We start from the raw sequence: 13,109 nt of genomic DNA, 5'->3' as shown, positions 1-13,109 counted from the left end.
CATTGCATAACTTCAGGAGACTCTTGTAAGACCAGCGTTAATCTCTTTCTGCCTTGGTCTCCCATACAGTAAAATGTAAGTAATAGGGTTTCCAACAGCTTTGAGGCAGCGGTGACTGTTTTCAAAACCCTTTTCAGTCTCACCTGTGGCAAACTTTGCAACTGTGGGAAGTATTTCATTATTTTGTTCCTCACATTGTATTAAGCTCCCATTCACCACAGGCTGATGTGGCAATGGTGAAGGAAATCTGACAAAGAGCGTTCGCAGGCTCTTTGGGAGTGTCTACAATGGCTCAGGAGGGAAAGTTCCCTGCATCAGCCCCTCATACTCTGATGCCTCTCTGCCTCAGCCAGACTCATCATGTTTAAGCACAGTATGAGGTGTTTAAAAAGCACATGTGAACATAATGCTGCACACATCCTTTACCTTTCTGCCCCAGTTCTTTGTGACTGATCCCTGTCTTCTGTTTTGTCTTTTTCCTTTCCATGCTGTCTATTTCGTACTTGTACTCTTGGTCACATGTGCGGGGATGTTCTGAAACTACCTCTGTGACTTGGTATGCTGGGACAAATGGATGTCTTCAATTTTCCTTCTGTATGTGTCTATCTGCATGTTTCTGTGTCTGGGCACTGTGTCCCTGGGTATTACCATGGTGGACTCTCCCACCGTGGGTACTGTTGTCTGATGCACATGTGGCCACTTGTCTCTGTGATTGCGTGTTGTTTGCATGCCTGAAGAAGGGATTGGGGAAGTGATGGAGAAGGAGGACTGTATCCAGGCTCTGAGCGGACAGATCTTCATGGGAATGGTCTCGTCTCAGTATCAGGCCCGTCTTGACATTGTCCGCCTCATTGATGGATTGGTCAATGCCTGCATTCGTTTTGTCTACTTCTCCCTGGAAGATGAGCTCAAAAGCAAGGTAAGCTGTCTTTGCTGAACTCCCTGAACTTGCATGCCCCTGCCTTGTCTGTCTGGAGAGTTTAGCTCCAGTGCCATCTAAAGTTAATCTGATTCAGCTAGCCTAGTGGGTCCAGTAGGTACCTACGCTCTGATACGACATTGTCTGCAATACTCTGGCCTGGATAGCTACACTGAACTCTTTTGCCTGCTCTCCTGTAGGTGTTTGCTGAGAAGATGGGTCTTGAGACTGGCTGGAATTGTCACATATCCTTAACACCCAATGGTGATGTGCCTGGCTCAGAGATCCCTCCCTCTAGCCCCAGCCATGCCGGCTCTCTGCACGATGACCTACATCAGGGTGAGAGAACTGCGCCTAAACCACTTTGAATGCCACGTGTTTCCCGGATGGTTCTTTTAAACCCGTTCATAGGGTCCTGTGTCCTCACCAGATACCTGATCCTTCAGAGCTTTGAGCACAAAGCTGGATGGGCCTGAGGTGTGTGTATGTGTGAGTGAGAGCGCCTTACATTTATAGCATTCCTACCCAGTCAGTACTACAGTTATTGGAAACAAACATCCTTCTGTGCACCAGCTGCCATGATTTTACAACTGCTCATTATCACTTTTGGTTCTTGCTGAGGCCCTGGTCAAGCTACTGAGGGTCAGTCTCTTACCTGTGCATTGCTCTTCTCTTTAAGTGGGATTTCGTCTCTCTCTTCTTCCCCTAGGAAAGAAAGAACAGAACAGATACACCATTGTGTCTCAAAGCAGAGACTATGCTCACATATCTACCTCTGAGCAGATTAGTCATCTAAAAATATTGCATTTTAGATGACTGAGGGGGATCTAAGCTTTGCTAACCTAGAAAAATCAGGCTTCATGCTTCCTGGCTTCTGCAGTGCCACGTGAATATATCACGTGGGTGGCACAGGAGTGGCAGAGGCCAGTTTGTGCTTGTTGTTTATGATGTTTCTCTGTGCTCCAGTTTCTCGAGATGATGTGGAGGGGCTCCTGCTGATGGAAGAGGAAGGGCACTCAGATCTCATCAGCTTCCAGCCAACAGACAGTGATATCCCCAGCTTCCTGGAGGACTGTAACAGGGTGAGGTCCCCTTTCCTTACACGCTTTGCATTGTTGTCACGGTCAACAGGGTAACAGCATCTCAGAGGGAATTCCTTGACAGAGGGAATTCCAGACAATTCATTGACTGGTTCATGACTGGTTCACGTCCTGATCTTTCTCCTCCCACTTCCAGCTTCACAGTAGCCTTGAGAAGCTCATCTCAGTCCATCTGGGTCCCCTTCCCATGCGCTGGGCAGGAACTGGGAACATCCCCACATTCCATGCAGACAGCAGAAGCTTTCTTCCCGACCCATGAGCAGTAGTTGGTGCTGACCAGCAGTCAGGGTGTGGGACATGATCTTCCTGCCTCACAGAACACAGACATTCTCAGCGAAGGTTACAGAAATATCAGAGACACAAAAAAAAATCTGTTAGGCCTGTGTTTAGGAAGGAAAAAACATTCCTTTGCTGTGCGTTATGTGTGCAATTGAAATAGCGGATAGGTGGTGGGAGACAACCCGTATTCTCCAACTAGTTTCTCCACACAGGTAAAAATTCCTTAGAAATCCTTGAGCGCAGTTTTATGATGCTGATCTTACAAACCCAGAGGGAGGGTACAGACCGCCATGTCAGTGTAGAACTTTAGTAGAAAACTTCTTAAAACGGCTTGGGAAAGCCAGGTTATGTCTGCAGGGACATCAATTTATATCTGATCTTGAAGTTGCACTCTGGGAATTCTAATCTGAGCAGTTCCTTGCTAACTGCTTCCCTCACACACACTCCTGCTTAGTCTCCTCTTTGTCTTTTTCAGGCCAAACTTCCACGGGGGATCCACCAAGTGAGACCCCACCTGCAAAACATAGACAACGTGCCTTTGCTGGTGCCCCTCTTCACAGACTGCACCCCAGAAAGTAAGTAGCACAAAGCCTGGGTCTGTCCTCATACCACGCACGGATACATTCCCCATCCCTGTGCTCTGGCTTATCTGGGTGTAGACATGGGTCAAGGGAAAGGGATACAGTCCAGAAATGCAGAAGGGCATTTTGGTATTAACGACCCTCTATTGCTACCTGCGGGGAGGCAATCTTGACTTCAGTACAACTGTTCCTTAGCTACAGAATTGGGCTAAGAGCCACTCCATTTTCAATTTGCATTCATAAGAGACAAAGGCACAAAACATCCACAATGCCTGTTATTAAGTGTTATCAGTGTGCCAGGAGACTTTGATCTCTGCTTGCAACCCTCGCTTCCTTATATAACTCAGAAGTCACTTCCCAGAAGTATTTTTCTCTGGCAGTTGCTGTTAGCACCTTCTGCTGCTTTGCAGAGCTTTTGATTGCAGAGACCGAAAATGACAAAATTTCTCTCTGAGAAATACTATTTTAGCTAAATGGGCTGAGTGCTTAGCTGGGTAATACCTGTCCAGCCTCCAGTAAAAGTGCTAAGAATCATTACGATTTGGCATTTTAGGCACCTCTGGGCACAGCTTACAGGAGTGCCAGTGAGAACCAGCTACAAACCAGTCTGCCTGGGTATTCAGTGCCCAGTAAATTTCCTTTGGCTGACAGAGGTGGCACTTCCCCACTCCATCCAACCCCTTGCTGTGCCGCAGATCTGGGTACACCAGTCATTTGGATAAATTGTTTACACAGGAATCTGCAGAGGGTGGTGGTTTTTTTTTTGTTTTTTTTTGCCTTGACTATTCTAGAAAACTCAAATATCCAGAGCGCTGTGCACAGGGCTACAGAACAAAAATTGGATCAAACAGCAGCTTTGATTTAGAGCCCTCAGGAGGATGTTAATAAAAAGATTGATGAGGGTTAGAGGCCAGGCTGGGAGTGGAGGAACTGGCTCTGAACAGGACTAAGCGTGGCACTGTTTTTGGAGTACTTTGTTCCCTTTGTTCGTTCACACTTGGAACAGCAGCGAGGTGCTGCTGAGAAGAATTAGAAAGTGTATTTTTTTCAGATTTGAATTACTCAACTAAGTTTAATTTCTGCTGTTTTCTACCAAGACCATTTGTTGCTGAAGCCATCTGTGTTACATGCCCAGGGTATACCTAGAGCTCTGGTCTGAAAGAGACATGCTAGAGGTGCAGATCTCTGGGTCACAGCTCAGCCTGCAGAAGGCAGGTACACAGGGCACTTGGACTGCAATTAATTAGCAATCTGATTGTGCCCTCTGACTACACATGTCTGAGGAATACCAACTGGGGTCATTTTAAAAGATGACTGCTTGCTATCCAGACTGGAAAGCATACGTGAAGCCTGTGAACATAGCGATAATGCACTATGCCTCTCCTTCTGTCCCCTTGCAGCCATGTGTGAGATGATCAAGATCATGCAGGAATACGGGGAGGTGACTTGCTGTCTGGGGAGCTCTGCCAACCTGCGGAACAGCTGCCTCTTCCTGCAGAGTGATATCAGGTGGGGCAGGATCCAGTCTTCCAGCTGCCTTTGCCTTGGTGTGCCAGCCATGGGACACAGCAGGCTTGGAGACCATGCAGGGGGATGCTCACAATTCATTAGTTGGGTGTGTAAGGGACATTTGGATGGTATTGGATGGGATTTTTTTTTTTTAAATGGAGTGATCACCTAGATCCCTTGACACACAGATTTCTCTACATCTTTGAAAGGAAGCTGTTACTCTTATATGCTAGAGTATTGTACACCAACTGGAATTGCAGATGCTTCTTGTTTGGGCAAAGTAATGGCAGTTCCCTACTGGATCAACCAATTTGTTCACCTTGAGTCACACACCCCAATATGTTCAGTATTTATCTGGAAATAACATCTGGGGAGATTGATCCTAAAGTCACATCCCAGCTCAGAACTTCTCTACGAGCGAGGCAGACAGAGGTGGCACAGCATGACTTTACAGGCTGGATTGCAGTGGAGCATGTTTTCTCCTCCAGGATGAGGTCCTTCCTTAACACTCCTATGTTGTCCATATAGTATAGCACTGGACCCTCTCTACCCATCCCGCTGCTCCTGGGAGACCTTTGGCTACGCCACCAGCACCACCATGACTCAGGCCTCTGATGAGCTCACCCCACTGCAGCTTTCAGGGCAGCTCAACAGCCTGCCTTGCTCCATGTCCTTCCGCCAAGAAGAGAGTACCAGCATCATCAGGCTTATAGAGCAGGTGAGCCAGGCACACCCCCCTTCTAGTTCTGTCTCTTGCCCACACCCCTCTGCCTGCAGCTCATGAGGAGCACAGCCAGGAGCCCATGCGAGCATTCTTGTTGAGCTGCCCACAGTAGGTTTGCTTGGGTCTCCTGTCCTTTGTTCAGGAAACACAAAAGAAATTCTTCCTGCCTGCTCCTAGCAGTCCAAGGTGTAGGGGATGTTGGGAACGGTACCCTGTTGCACCAGGGCACAAATATCAACTGGGTTAAGTATAAACTCACAGAGATGCCTGCCTGGAAAATAACAGTACTAGAGAGAAGTGTTACCCCAGAAAATCCAGGAGGTTTAAACTAACTTACCCCTCGGTTAAATTCTGCCCTTCCATCACAACCTCTGTATCTAAGCAGGAGACCTTCCCCTTTTGCTTACACCATGTCCAGATGCTCTCCCCTCCCACTTCCCCCACAGGCCACATGTTCTGCCCCTGCCTGCCAATAATTGCTCTTGGCTGATAACTGCTCCCATCAGCGAGGGCTCTGAGGGTTTGTGCTTCCTTCCAGGCACGGCACGCAACATATGGGATCCGCAAGTGTTTCCTCTTCTTGCTGCAGTGCCAGCTGACCTTGGTTGTCATTCAGGTGAGTCCAGCCTGGCTGTGGACAGCATTTATGTCACAGGACAGGAGTGCTAGCAAGGATAATGGGTGGCTGAAGTGTGGCAGCCTTGCAAGGGGCACAGTGGCCTTCAATCAGGTTTACATAGCATGTTTGGGAAAGTTACAGATAGGGACTATGAGATCCCAGCCTACATTGCCCCTTCTCCCTGACCCTCCTATAGAGGTTTTTCTCAGATCCCTTTTTCCCTGGAGAAAAGGGACCCTGTTCCAGCACCCTGAAACACTTGGAGGGGCTGTGCAGCAGCAGCCTCGTTACCAGCTCATCCCAGTGTTTGGGGGGAGGATGGTGGCAGCTGGGGTAACAGGACCGTCCTACACTGCTCATGCTCTTCACTCTGGATTGTTCCGTCCAGTTCCTCTCCTGCCTGGTACAGCTGCCCCCCATCCTCAGTACCACGGACATCGTGTGGCTCTCCTGTTTCTGCTACCCACTGCTCAGGTGAGTCTATCAGGCAGGGGGGAATCTCCTGCCCACAGGATACACAGACCAGTCCCCCAGCCTCACTGTGGCCATGATAAAAGGAAGCTGACATTGCTCACAGCATGCTAAGGAGGCTGCAAGGGTTATTTTAAGCACCTGCTTTGACAAAGTGCTTGGAAACACAGGATCGTTTGTGTACTGCTGTTAGCCCTGCCTGCTGTCTGAGAGCTGCTGCTATTATCTTGTTTGAGCCTCCAGCTGAGAATCATTTTCTGATTTTGACACTGTTGCACTGGCTGGGGTGTGATGGAGAGCACAGGGTGGCAGGCAGAGGTCGATATATACCATAGGTAGATTTTCCCCATCACACAGTTGGAAGTTACCTCCCCCTGTCTACGCTTGCCATACATGAGAACTTGTACAGCATACGCTTCAGGGAGTGGGATACAAGCACAGCTCAAGCAGTGGTCAGATAAGTGCCAGTGCTCCAGTCAGAGGAGGTTCTTTGGCTTCAAATGTTAGCCCAGAAAGCAGATGTGGTGCCTGAACTTGTTGGTAAAAGCCTAACTTCCCTTTCTCCAGCATCTCACTCCTGGGCAAGCCTCCCCACAGCTCCATCATGACCATGGCAACAGGAAAAAATTTGACTTCCATTCCTAAGAAGGTAGGTAGCCCATCCGATAAAGAGTTGTTCATCCTTTCTTCTCTTCTATTTTGTCCCCATGTTGGTGCATAGCTGAGGCCCTGTGCTAACGTGGCTTCCCACCTCCCTTGGTAAACTCTGATCCGTGGCACGAGCCACCCTAGCCAAGTCTTGTCATGGTCACGAAGGGAATCCCTTAGTACCAGTATGCCTGCAGGACAGGTCCACAGCGCAACATCCCAAATCCGTACTGCAACCTCTGATGGTTCATATTGGGGAGGTTGGGCCGGTGACATGCCCGTGTCACTCTCCTGCCTCTCCCTTATCCACAGACTCAGCACTACTTCCTGTTCTGCTTCCTGCTGAAATTCAGCCTGACCATCTGTTCGTGCCTCATCTGCTTCGGGTTCACGCTGCATGAGTCCTGCAAAGAGGTGAACACTACCAGCCTCAATCTCACAGCCTGCTCCTCCATCATGCTGTACAGGTGAGGAACCGAGCCTGGCACAAGCCGACACCCTGCGGTGCCTGTTGCTCCTGCCATTCCCAGGTGGAGCTGACCCCCGCTAACAAGCTTCACACTCTTGCATGAGCTGGCTGTAATGGCTGTGCAGAGGGCTGGGCGCTCTCCCTAGCCTGGAGGATTGCACCTTTGGGGCAAAGCCTGGCCTTGCTCAGTCACCCCCTGGTACCAGGACAGCCCATTTTTCTACTGAGAAAAGACTCCAAGCTCACATCTGGTTTGCTCAGCTATCAGAGAAAGGCAGGGCTCTGGTGGAAATGGGTCAGAGAGTGAGTCCTTACTGTTCCTGACTTCTTCCCTGTGTCCTCTCATTTACTAGCAATACTAGTGGTGCTCCTGACTGGTTTGGGACATTTTCCAATGCTCTTCTTGTAGCCCAGAAGCTCACAGCTGGCCTGATTGTTTTACACACAGGTGAGTCTGCTTGCAGCACACAGCACCCACCCCCCAACTCTGGGGGAAAACTTGCATCCTTTGTTTCCTTCTGTGCCTCTCATCATGCCAGAGGGCACAGACTTCATTAGAAGTGGAGACTCTGTTGGTCTTTTGACATCAAGCCCCTTGCCTTACTATAAATTGCCCTAACAAAGTAAAAACAGCACCTTTGGAGCTAATTCTACCTCTTACCTGCCTGGCAAAGCGCTGGTTCCCTTCCACTCTCACCAAAAGGGCAGCCTCCATCTTTGCCTTCTTGCAAACCAACTAGCAGTAGCCTGCAGCTCTGCAGAAACATTCCTTGCCTTAAAAGTTCCTCCGTTCCTGCTGCCATGTTATGAAGTACCCCCTTGAGCTGGAAGGCTTTTTATCCCCTCTGGAGGGGAGGGGAGCCAGGCTCTGGCCAACCCTCATCACCTGCGCATGGTTGCTGAGCAGAGCAGCTCCAGCTGGTCTCGTGTAACCTTAACGGGCCTCTGCTCCCTTTCCACCACGCCAAGTGGTGGCGTGCAGTGGTGCCCAGAAGAACATTGCACATTGAGATGTGTAGGGTGTCCAGGTCAACAGGTACGCCTCCTGATTTGAGGGGCAGCCGTTCTGATGAGAGGCAGTATGCATTACTTCAGCACAGCGGGCTGAGAACAAACCCCAGCGTGCCTGCAGTGAGTAATGCTGGGCACTATTGCTACCATGGCCCCCCTTTGCATATTTGGGGACTTGGATTTGCTGTGGGGAGTCTGGTCTGGAAGGACTTGGAATGAAAGTTTGGTTTCAGGAACATAAGCCTCGTATCCCTTTGGAGCAATAACTGTTGGTGTATATTGTAAAGCGGTCTATCTACGTGTGATGCTAAATAACCCCCCGCTCCATCTGTACCTGCAGTTTTCATATCCATCACCCACGTCCATCGCACCAAGCCACTGTGGAAGAAGAGCCCCCTCTCCAACCGGTGGTGGACGCTCACTGTGGCTGTCGTGTGAGTATCCCCGGGCGCTGATGCGGCGCTCCGCAGTGCGGAGGGAAGGAGGGCTGGAGGTCCTCCAGCACCAGTTTGCTGGCGCTGAGGAAAACGATAATACATGGCAAGGGCATTGTTGAACCTCACACAGGTGAAGCATCCCTGTTGTAAAGTCAGGGGTGGTACGTCTGGGCCTGAGCCCTGATCTGCAGATCCTGGGAAGTGTGTTCGCTCTGCTGAGATCTGCTGTGTCTGTCTATGATCTTAGATTGCTGGGGCAAGTGGCGCAGACTGTTCTGGACCTGAAGCTCTGGGAAAATCTCAGTTCTCCATTGACCTTTAACTACGTTTCCATCTCCCCCGTCTCATGGCTCCTGGGTTTTCTTTCCTTGATCCTCGTGGTTATCATCAACGAGATTGTCAAGCTGCACGAAATCAGGTATGGGGGTGGTAGGGAAGATGGAGACAAAGGGTGGGAGCCTCACTGCAGCCTGGCCTTGAGCTGCAGAGAAATAATGCACAGGGAACAGGGTGGGGAATAAAAAGGAAAAGATGATTGCATTGTGTAAATCACCTGGCTATTGTGTGCAAGCTCATGTTCCACCTCTCCGGGAGGAAGCGCAGGGGAGGAAAGAGGGTCAGGGGAGGGCAGGGGCAGTGATTGGGAGCAGGAAGGGAGACTGAAATTTCCTTATCTCCCTCCAATGAGGAGGAGACAGCCAAGGTCTGTGAAATACCAGTATGGCTTGGAGAGGGCTGTTCTCTCCATCTTGTCCCAGGAGGACAGGGAGGCATTGAATCACAGTGGAGGAAATACGTCTTCCCACAGTGCCTGAACTGTGGGACTCGTTTTCACGGGAAGTGGCCGAAGCCAAGAATTTGTAGCAGGCAAAGTGACTGGCTGTTCTAGCACAGGGAGCAGCCGGAGCTGGGAGTTAACGCTAATGAGCATGGATTGAGGAAAGGGGGCCGGTGAGGAAAGGCAGTGGGGGTTACAGGGAACCTTGATGGGGACAGAGCCCTCATCTCTGTTCCTGGGAGGGGTTTCTGGGCCTTCCTCTGCTGTGTCTGGTGGCCTTGGATATAGGACTTGGCTGGATGGGGTAGGTGTGAGATGATGGATTGCTCTCTGGATTTGATTCTCCCCTCAGGGTACCAGAGGGCCCAGGTGAGGGGCTTCTCTGCTTCTCAGGGCTCAGGAACCAGAGTGGGGCAGCTTTACCTGCCTTTCGCCGCTCCACATACTGACTCTGTTCTCTCCTGTCTCCTCCAGGGTCCGGGTGCGTTACCAAAAGAGGCAGAAGTTGCAGTTTGAAACAAAGCTGGGGATGAATTCTCCATTTTAAAACCTCCCAACTTGAGTTCCCTGGGGCCAGGGGCAGACAGACACATCCTGCACTGGGAGAGCGGCTGCACCAAAGGCTCAGGGAGTTTCTTTCACACATGCAAACCAGACGGCCTCCTTGCAAAACTGCATCAGCACCTTCCCTCCTGGGGGCCCCAGGCAGGGCACTGCCATCAGGATCCCCCAGCAGGTATGCAGCCCCTCCCTGGCCTGCCAGGGTGCTCTTGAGGGAGCCTGCAAGCTCTGGTGGCTGTTCAGGTTGCTCTTCCTTTATTTATTTATTACTAGAGGTTTTTGTTAGTATCATGGTGATGCTGAAATCAAGTGACTCCTCCCCTCTGTGTGAGCAGATGGGTTTCCTTGACCTGGCAGGAAAATCTGGGGCCAGAAGGGGAGATGTAGGGCTGCTGAGGCCAGAGATTTCTATTGAAACCCATTTTTTTCCTTCTCTGCCTGCTTTCCTGGATGATGTGCATGTGCATGCTTGCGCGTGCCCTCACCTACCTCCGTCAGCCATCTCTCCTGCACCTCCAGGAGCGCTAGGTGCCAGGTGAGGGCTGGAGCTCACATTCCCAAAGGGACGCTGGAAGGGGTCTTTGGCACCACGCTAGAAAAGCCCCACGACGGCCAGCTTGTGCCAGGCCTGCCCTCTAGCGTTGTTGCTGTAGCCACGTGCCAGCTGTCGAGTACTTCAAGAGAAGGATGAGACAGGGCTTTAAGGAAAACTGTCTGCATTTGGCCCTGCTTACAAGGTGCACAGGGAATCAGGAGGACAGCTCTGCCTGCTTGCATGGCCCAGCTTCCTCCAGCCCTGCTGATCCAGCTCGTGTATGCTTTAACAGCCCCCAGAGAGGTAGGGTTGTAACTGTCCTCATTTTTGTGATTTGAATTGCTGTTCTGCTTCAGTAAAATGCCTGCTTGAGAAGGCCACGGCAATATTTGTGGCTACCGAGAAAACCTGAGACCTGCCCACCCCTGCCGTGGAGGGAGGGAGATGTCTTTCCATCTGCATCTTGCAGCTGTGACTAACACGGAGCTGGTGGACGGCTCCTTTCCCAGCCTGGGACCCTGCTGCATCCAGTACCTGCTCTCCAAGGCACAGGGAAGCCCCCCTCGTCATGCCTTTCTGTGCTAGTGTTTGGAACTCTCCCCTTCATGCTTCTGCCCTCCTAGCTGTTACCTGTTTTTCTGGAGGTCCCTTCTTCCTTTGACCTTTCACTGAGGGCTCTGTAACCCACGGTTTGCCCCAGTGCAGCACACGTGCTCCTGTACAGACCCCAGCTGTACTGGGAACACTGGTGCTGTTGAGGGCTGACGCTTGGGGGCCAAGCAGGAGCACACAGGCTTGGCTACCAGAATATTTGCAGCTCATGGGAGATGCTGACTCTCTCCCTAGTTTTAAAAACTGGCTAAACCTGACAAATCCTGGCACTGTTTTTGCTTCCAATATTAACACTAAGTACACGGCTGTTGCTTCCCTTTGGTGTCCGAGGCTAACAAGCGGCTGCTGGGCCTTCCTGGCAGGCAGGGAGCTGGACGGGAACCCCAGCCCTACCTGCTGCTCCACCTCGTCTTCCTTCCATTTCAGCAAACGCAGGGAGGACGCGCACTGCGCGTCTAAGCAATACCCTTCTCGCTGTGGGTCTGGTAGGAGCGTGGAGCAGGGGTAGGGCCAGTCTCTGTGCTCTGGGGACAGAGCGGGGCTGCTGGAGGGGGCCAGGTGCGGGTGTCTGGAGACCTGGGCCCTGTTTCTACAGCTGGAGAGCAGCCGTTTGGGCTCTGCTGCTGGCAGGGCTGCGTGGGGGGAGCCAGGCAGGGTTGGGAACCAGGTGCTCACTGGGGAAAGGCAGGGCTGCCCTCCTGCAACGCAGCAATACCAGGCCAGTCCTGCTCGCAGTGGGTCTGCTCACTTCTGCCAGCTGGGCTGAGCTCTTCCCTCGCTCCTTACAGGTCCGCAGGGCTGCCTGGCTCAGGGAGAACACGCTGCATTTCTCAGTCGCACTTAACTCACTGCGTGCCAGCTGCAGATCTGTTATCACTGGCACTTGAGAAACCAGCTTGTCTTTCTGATGCCAGGGTTGGCTGGCAAGTGGGACACGATCTCCTCCGTGGCCAAGCTGAGCTGCAGCCAGCGGCAGCGCCAAGCCACTCACTGCTATCCCCGCAGGGCAGCTTTCCCCCTGACCTAGCTCTTGCTTTGTGCCACTTAACTGTTGTAGGTGATAAAAGGCAGCAGCTACCAGGGCTTCCTGCTGGCCACACCTTCCTCTAGAGGAGGCAACTCCAAGGTTTCCTTCTCTGGGTGATCACAAACGTTTATTTTCCTGCACCCTCCTTCCCGTGTTAGACTTGGAGGGAGCCAAGGCGTAGGAACGGAGCCTTTTGGATGGTCTCGCCATTGCCACCCTTCCCTCTGCCAGTGAGGCACCTGAGGACCAGGGTGAACGGCTTCAGTAAGAAGTTTCCTACATCGAGATGTTTTTAAACGGTGTATATTTTATATTAAAATTTTTGGGATGTATGTAAAAATATTTGATTTGTATTAAAACTTGTATAAAAAAAAAAGAAGCAAACCCTAACCCACACACATCCACTGTATGAACGGCAATAAACGACTGTCTTGGTAACACGCCCCGTGAGAGTGGGAGGGAGTTTGCACCCAGCAGAGCAAGGAGGTACGAATGTGTTTGTTGGTCATGGCACAGGTAACGGGGCTCACCTCTGGGGCAGCAGCACAGCCTGAGAGCTGGATTCTCCTGGAATCTGATCCTGGTGCTTTCTGCCAGTTTCTGCCCAGCCTTGGGCAAATGTGCAGCCCTGCAGGCCCCTGCCCACAGAGTAACTTCTCACTCACCTCCTGTCTCCCTGATCCCAGGCACAGCGCGTGTGGTTGCTCTGATGGTCGCTGCCGATTGCTTCGGTTGCGGCGGGCGGCGCGTTGGAGCCTCGCGATGAAGGGCTCGGGGGAGAGCTGCCACAGGCACTGGGAGCACTGGAGAAAAACAGTGGTGAGACGAG

The 13,109-nt window shown here is 51.4% G+C and overlaps 1 protein-coding gene across 2 annotated transcripts in view; it reads left to right on the top strand.

Annotated features, from left to right (window-relative positions):
• TMEM94 (transmembrane protein 94) overlaps positions 1-12,715 on the top strand; it is a 50,525-nt gene extending 37,810 nt beyond the window's left edge. The window contains exons 19-32 of one of the 2 annotated variants that reach the window (XM_035558854.2): positions 738-919; positions 1,120-1,258; positions 1,886-2,001; positions 2,774-2,873; positions 4,280-4,388; positions 4,917-5,106; positions 5,651-5,728; positions 6,120-6,205; positions 6,770-6,851; positions 7,163-7,317; positions 7,673-7,767; positions 8,671-8,764; positions 9,015-9,185; positions 10,020-12,715. In XM_035558854.2, coding sequence (XP_035414747.1) covers positions 738-919; positions 1,120-1,258; positions 1,886-2,001; positions 2,774-2,873; positions 4,280-4,388; positions 4,917-5,106; positions 5,651-5,728; positions 6,120-6,205; positions 6,770-6,851; positions 7,163-7,317; positions 7,673-7,767; positions 8,671-8,764; positions 9,015-9,185; positions 10,020-10,092 — 1,670 coding nt within the window. In that variant the 3' untranslated portion in view covers positions 10,093-12,715. The remainder of the gene's footprint in view (positions 1-737; positions 920-1,119; positions 1,259-1,885; positions 2,002-2,773; positions 2,874-4,279; positions 4,389-4,916; positions 5,107-5,650; positions 5,729-6,119; positions 6,206-6,769; positions 6,852-7,162; positions 7,318-7,672; positions 7,768-8,670; positions 8,765-9,014; positions 9,186-10,019) is intronic. The other variant, XM_035558855.2, reaches the window with a different exon arrangement.
• The last annotated feature ends 394 nt before the right edge of the window (positions 12,716-13,109 follow it).

Source organism: Cygnus atratus, chromosome 18 (assembly GCF_013377495.2).
Source record: "Cygnus atratus isolate AKBS03 ecotype Queensland, Australia chromosome 18, CAtr_DNAZoo_HiC_assembly, whole genome shotgun sequence".
Classification (NCBI taxonomy): domain Eukaryota; kingdom Metazoa; phylum Chordata; class Aves; order Anseriformes; family Anatidae; genus Cygnus; species Cygnus atratus.
Note: the sequence above shows the minus strand (reverse complement) of the source record. Positions and strands in the feature narration are given on the sequence as shown.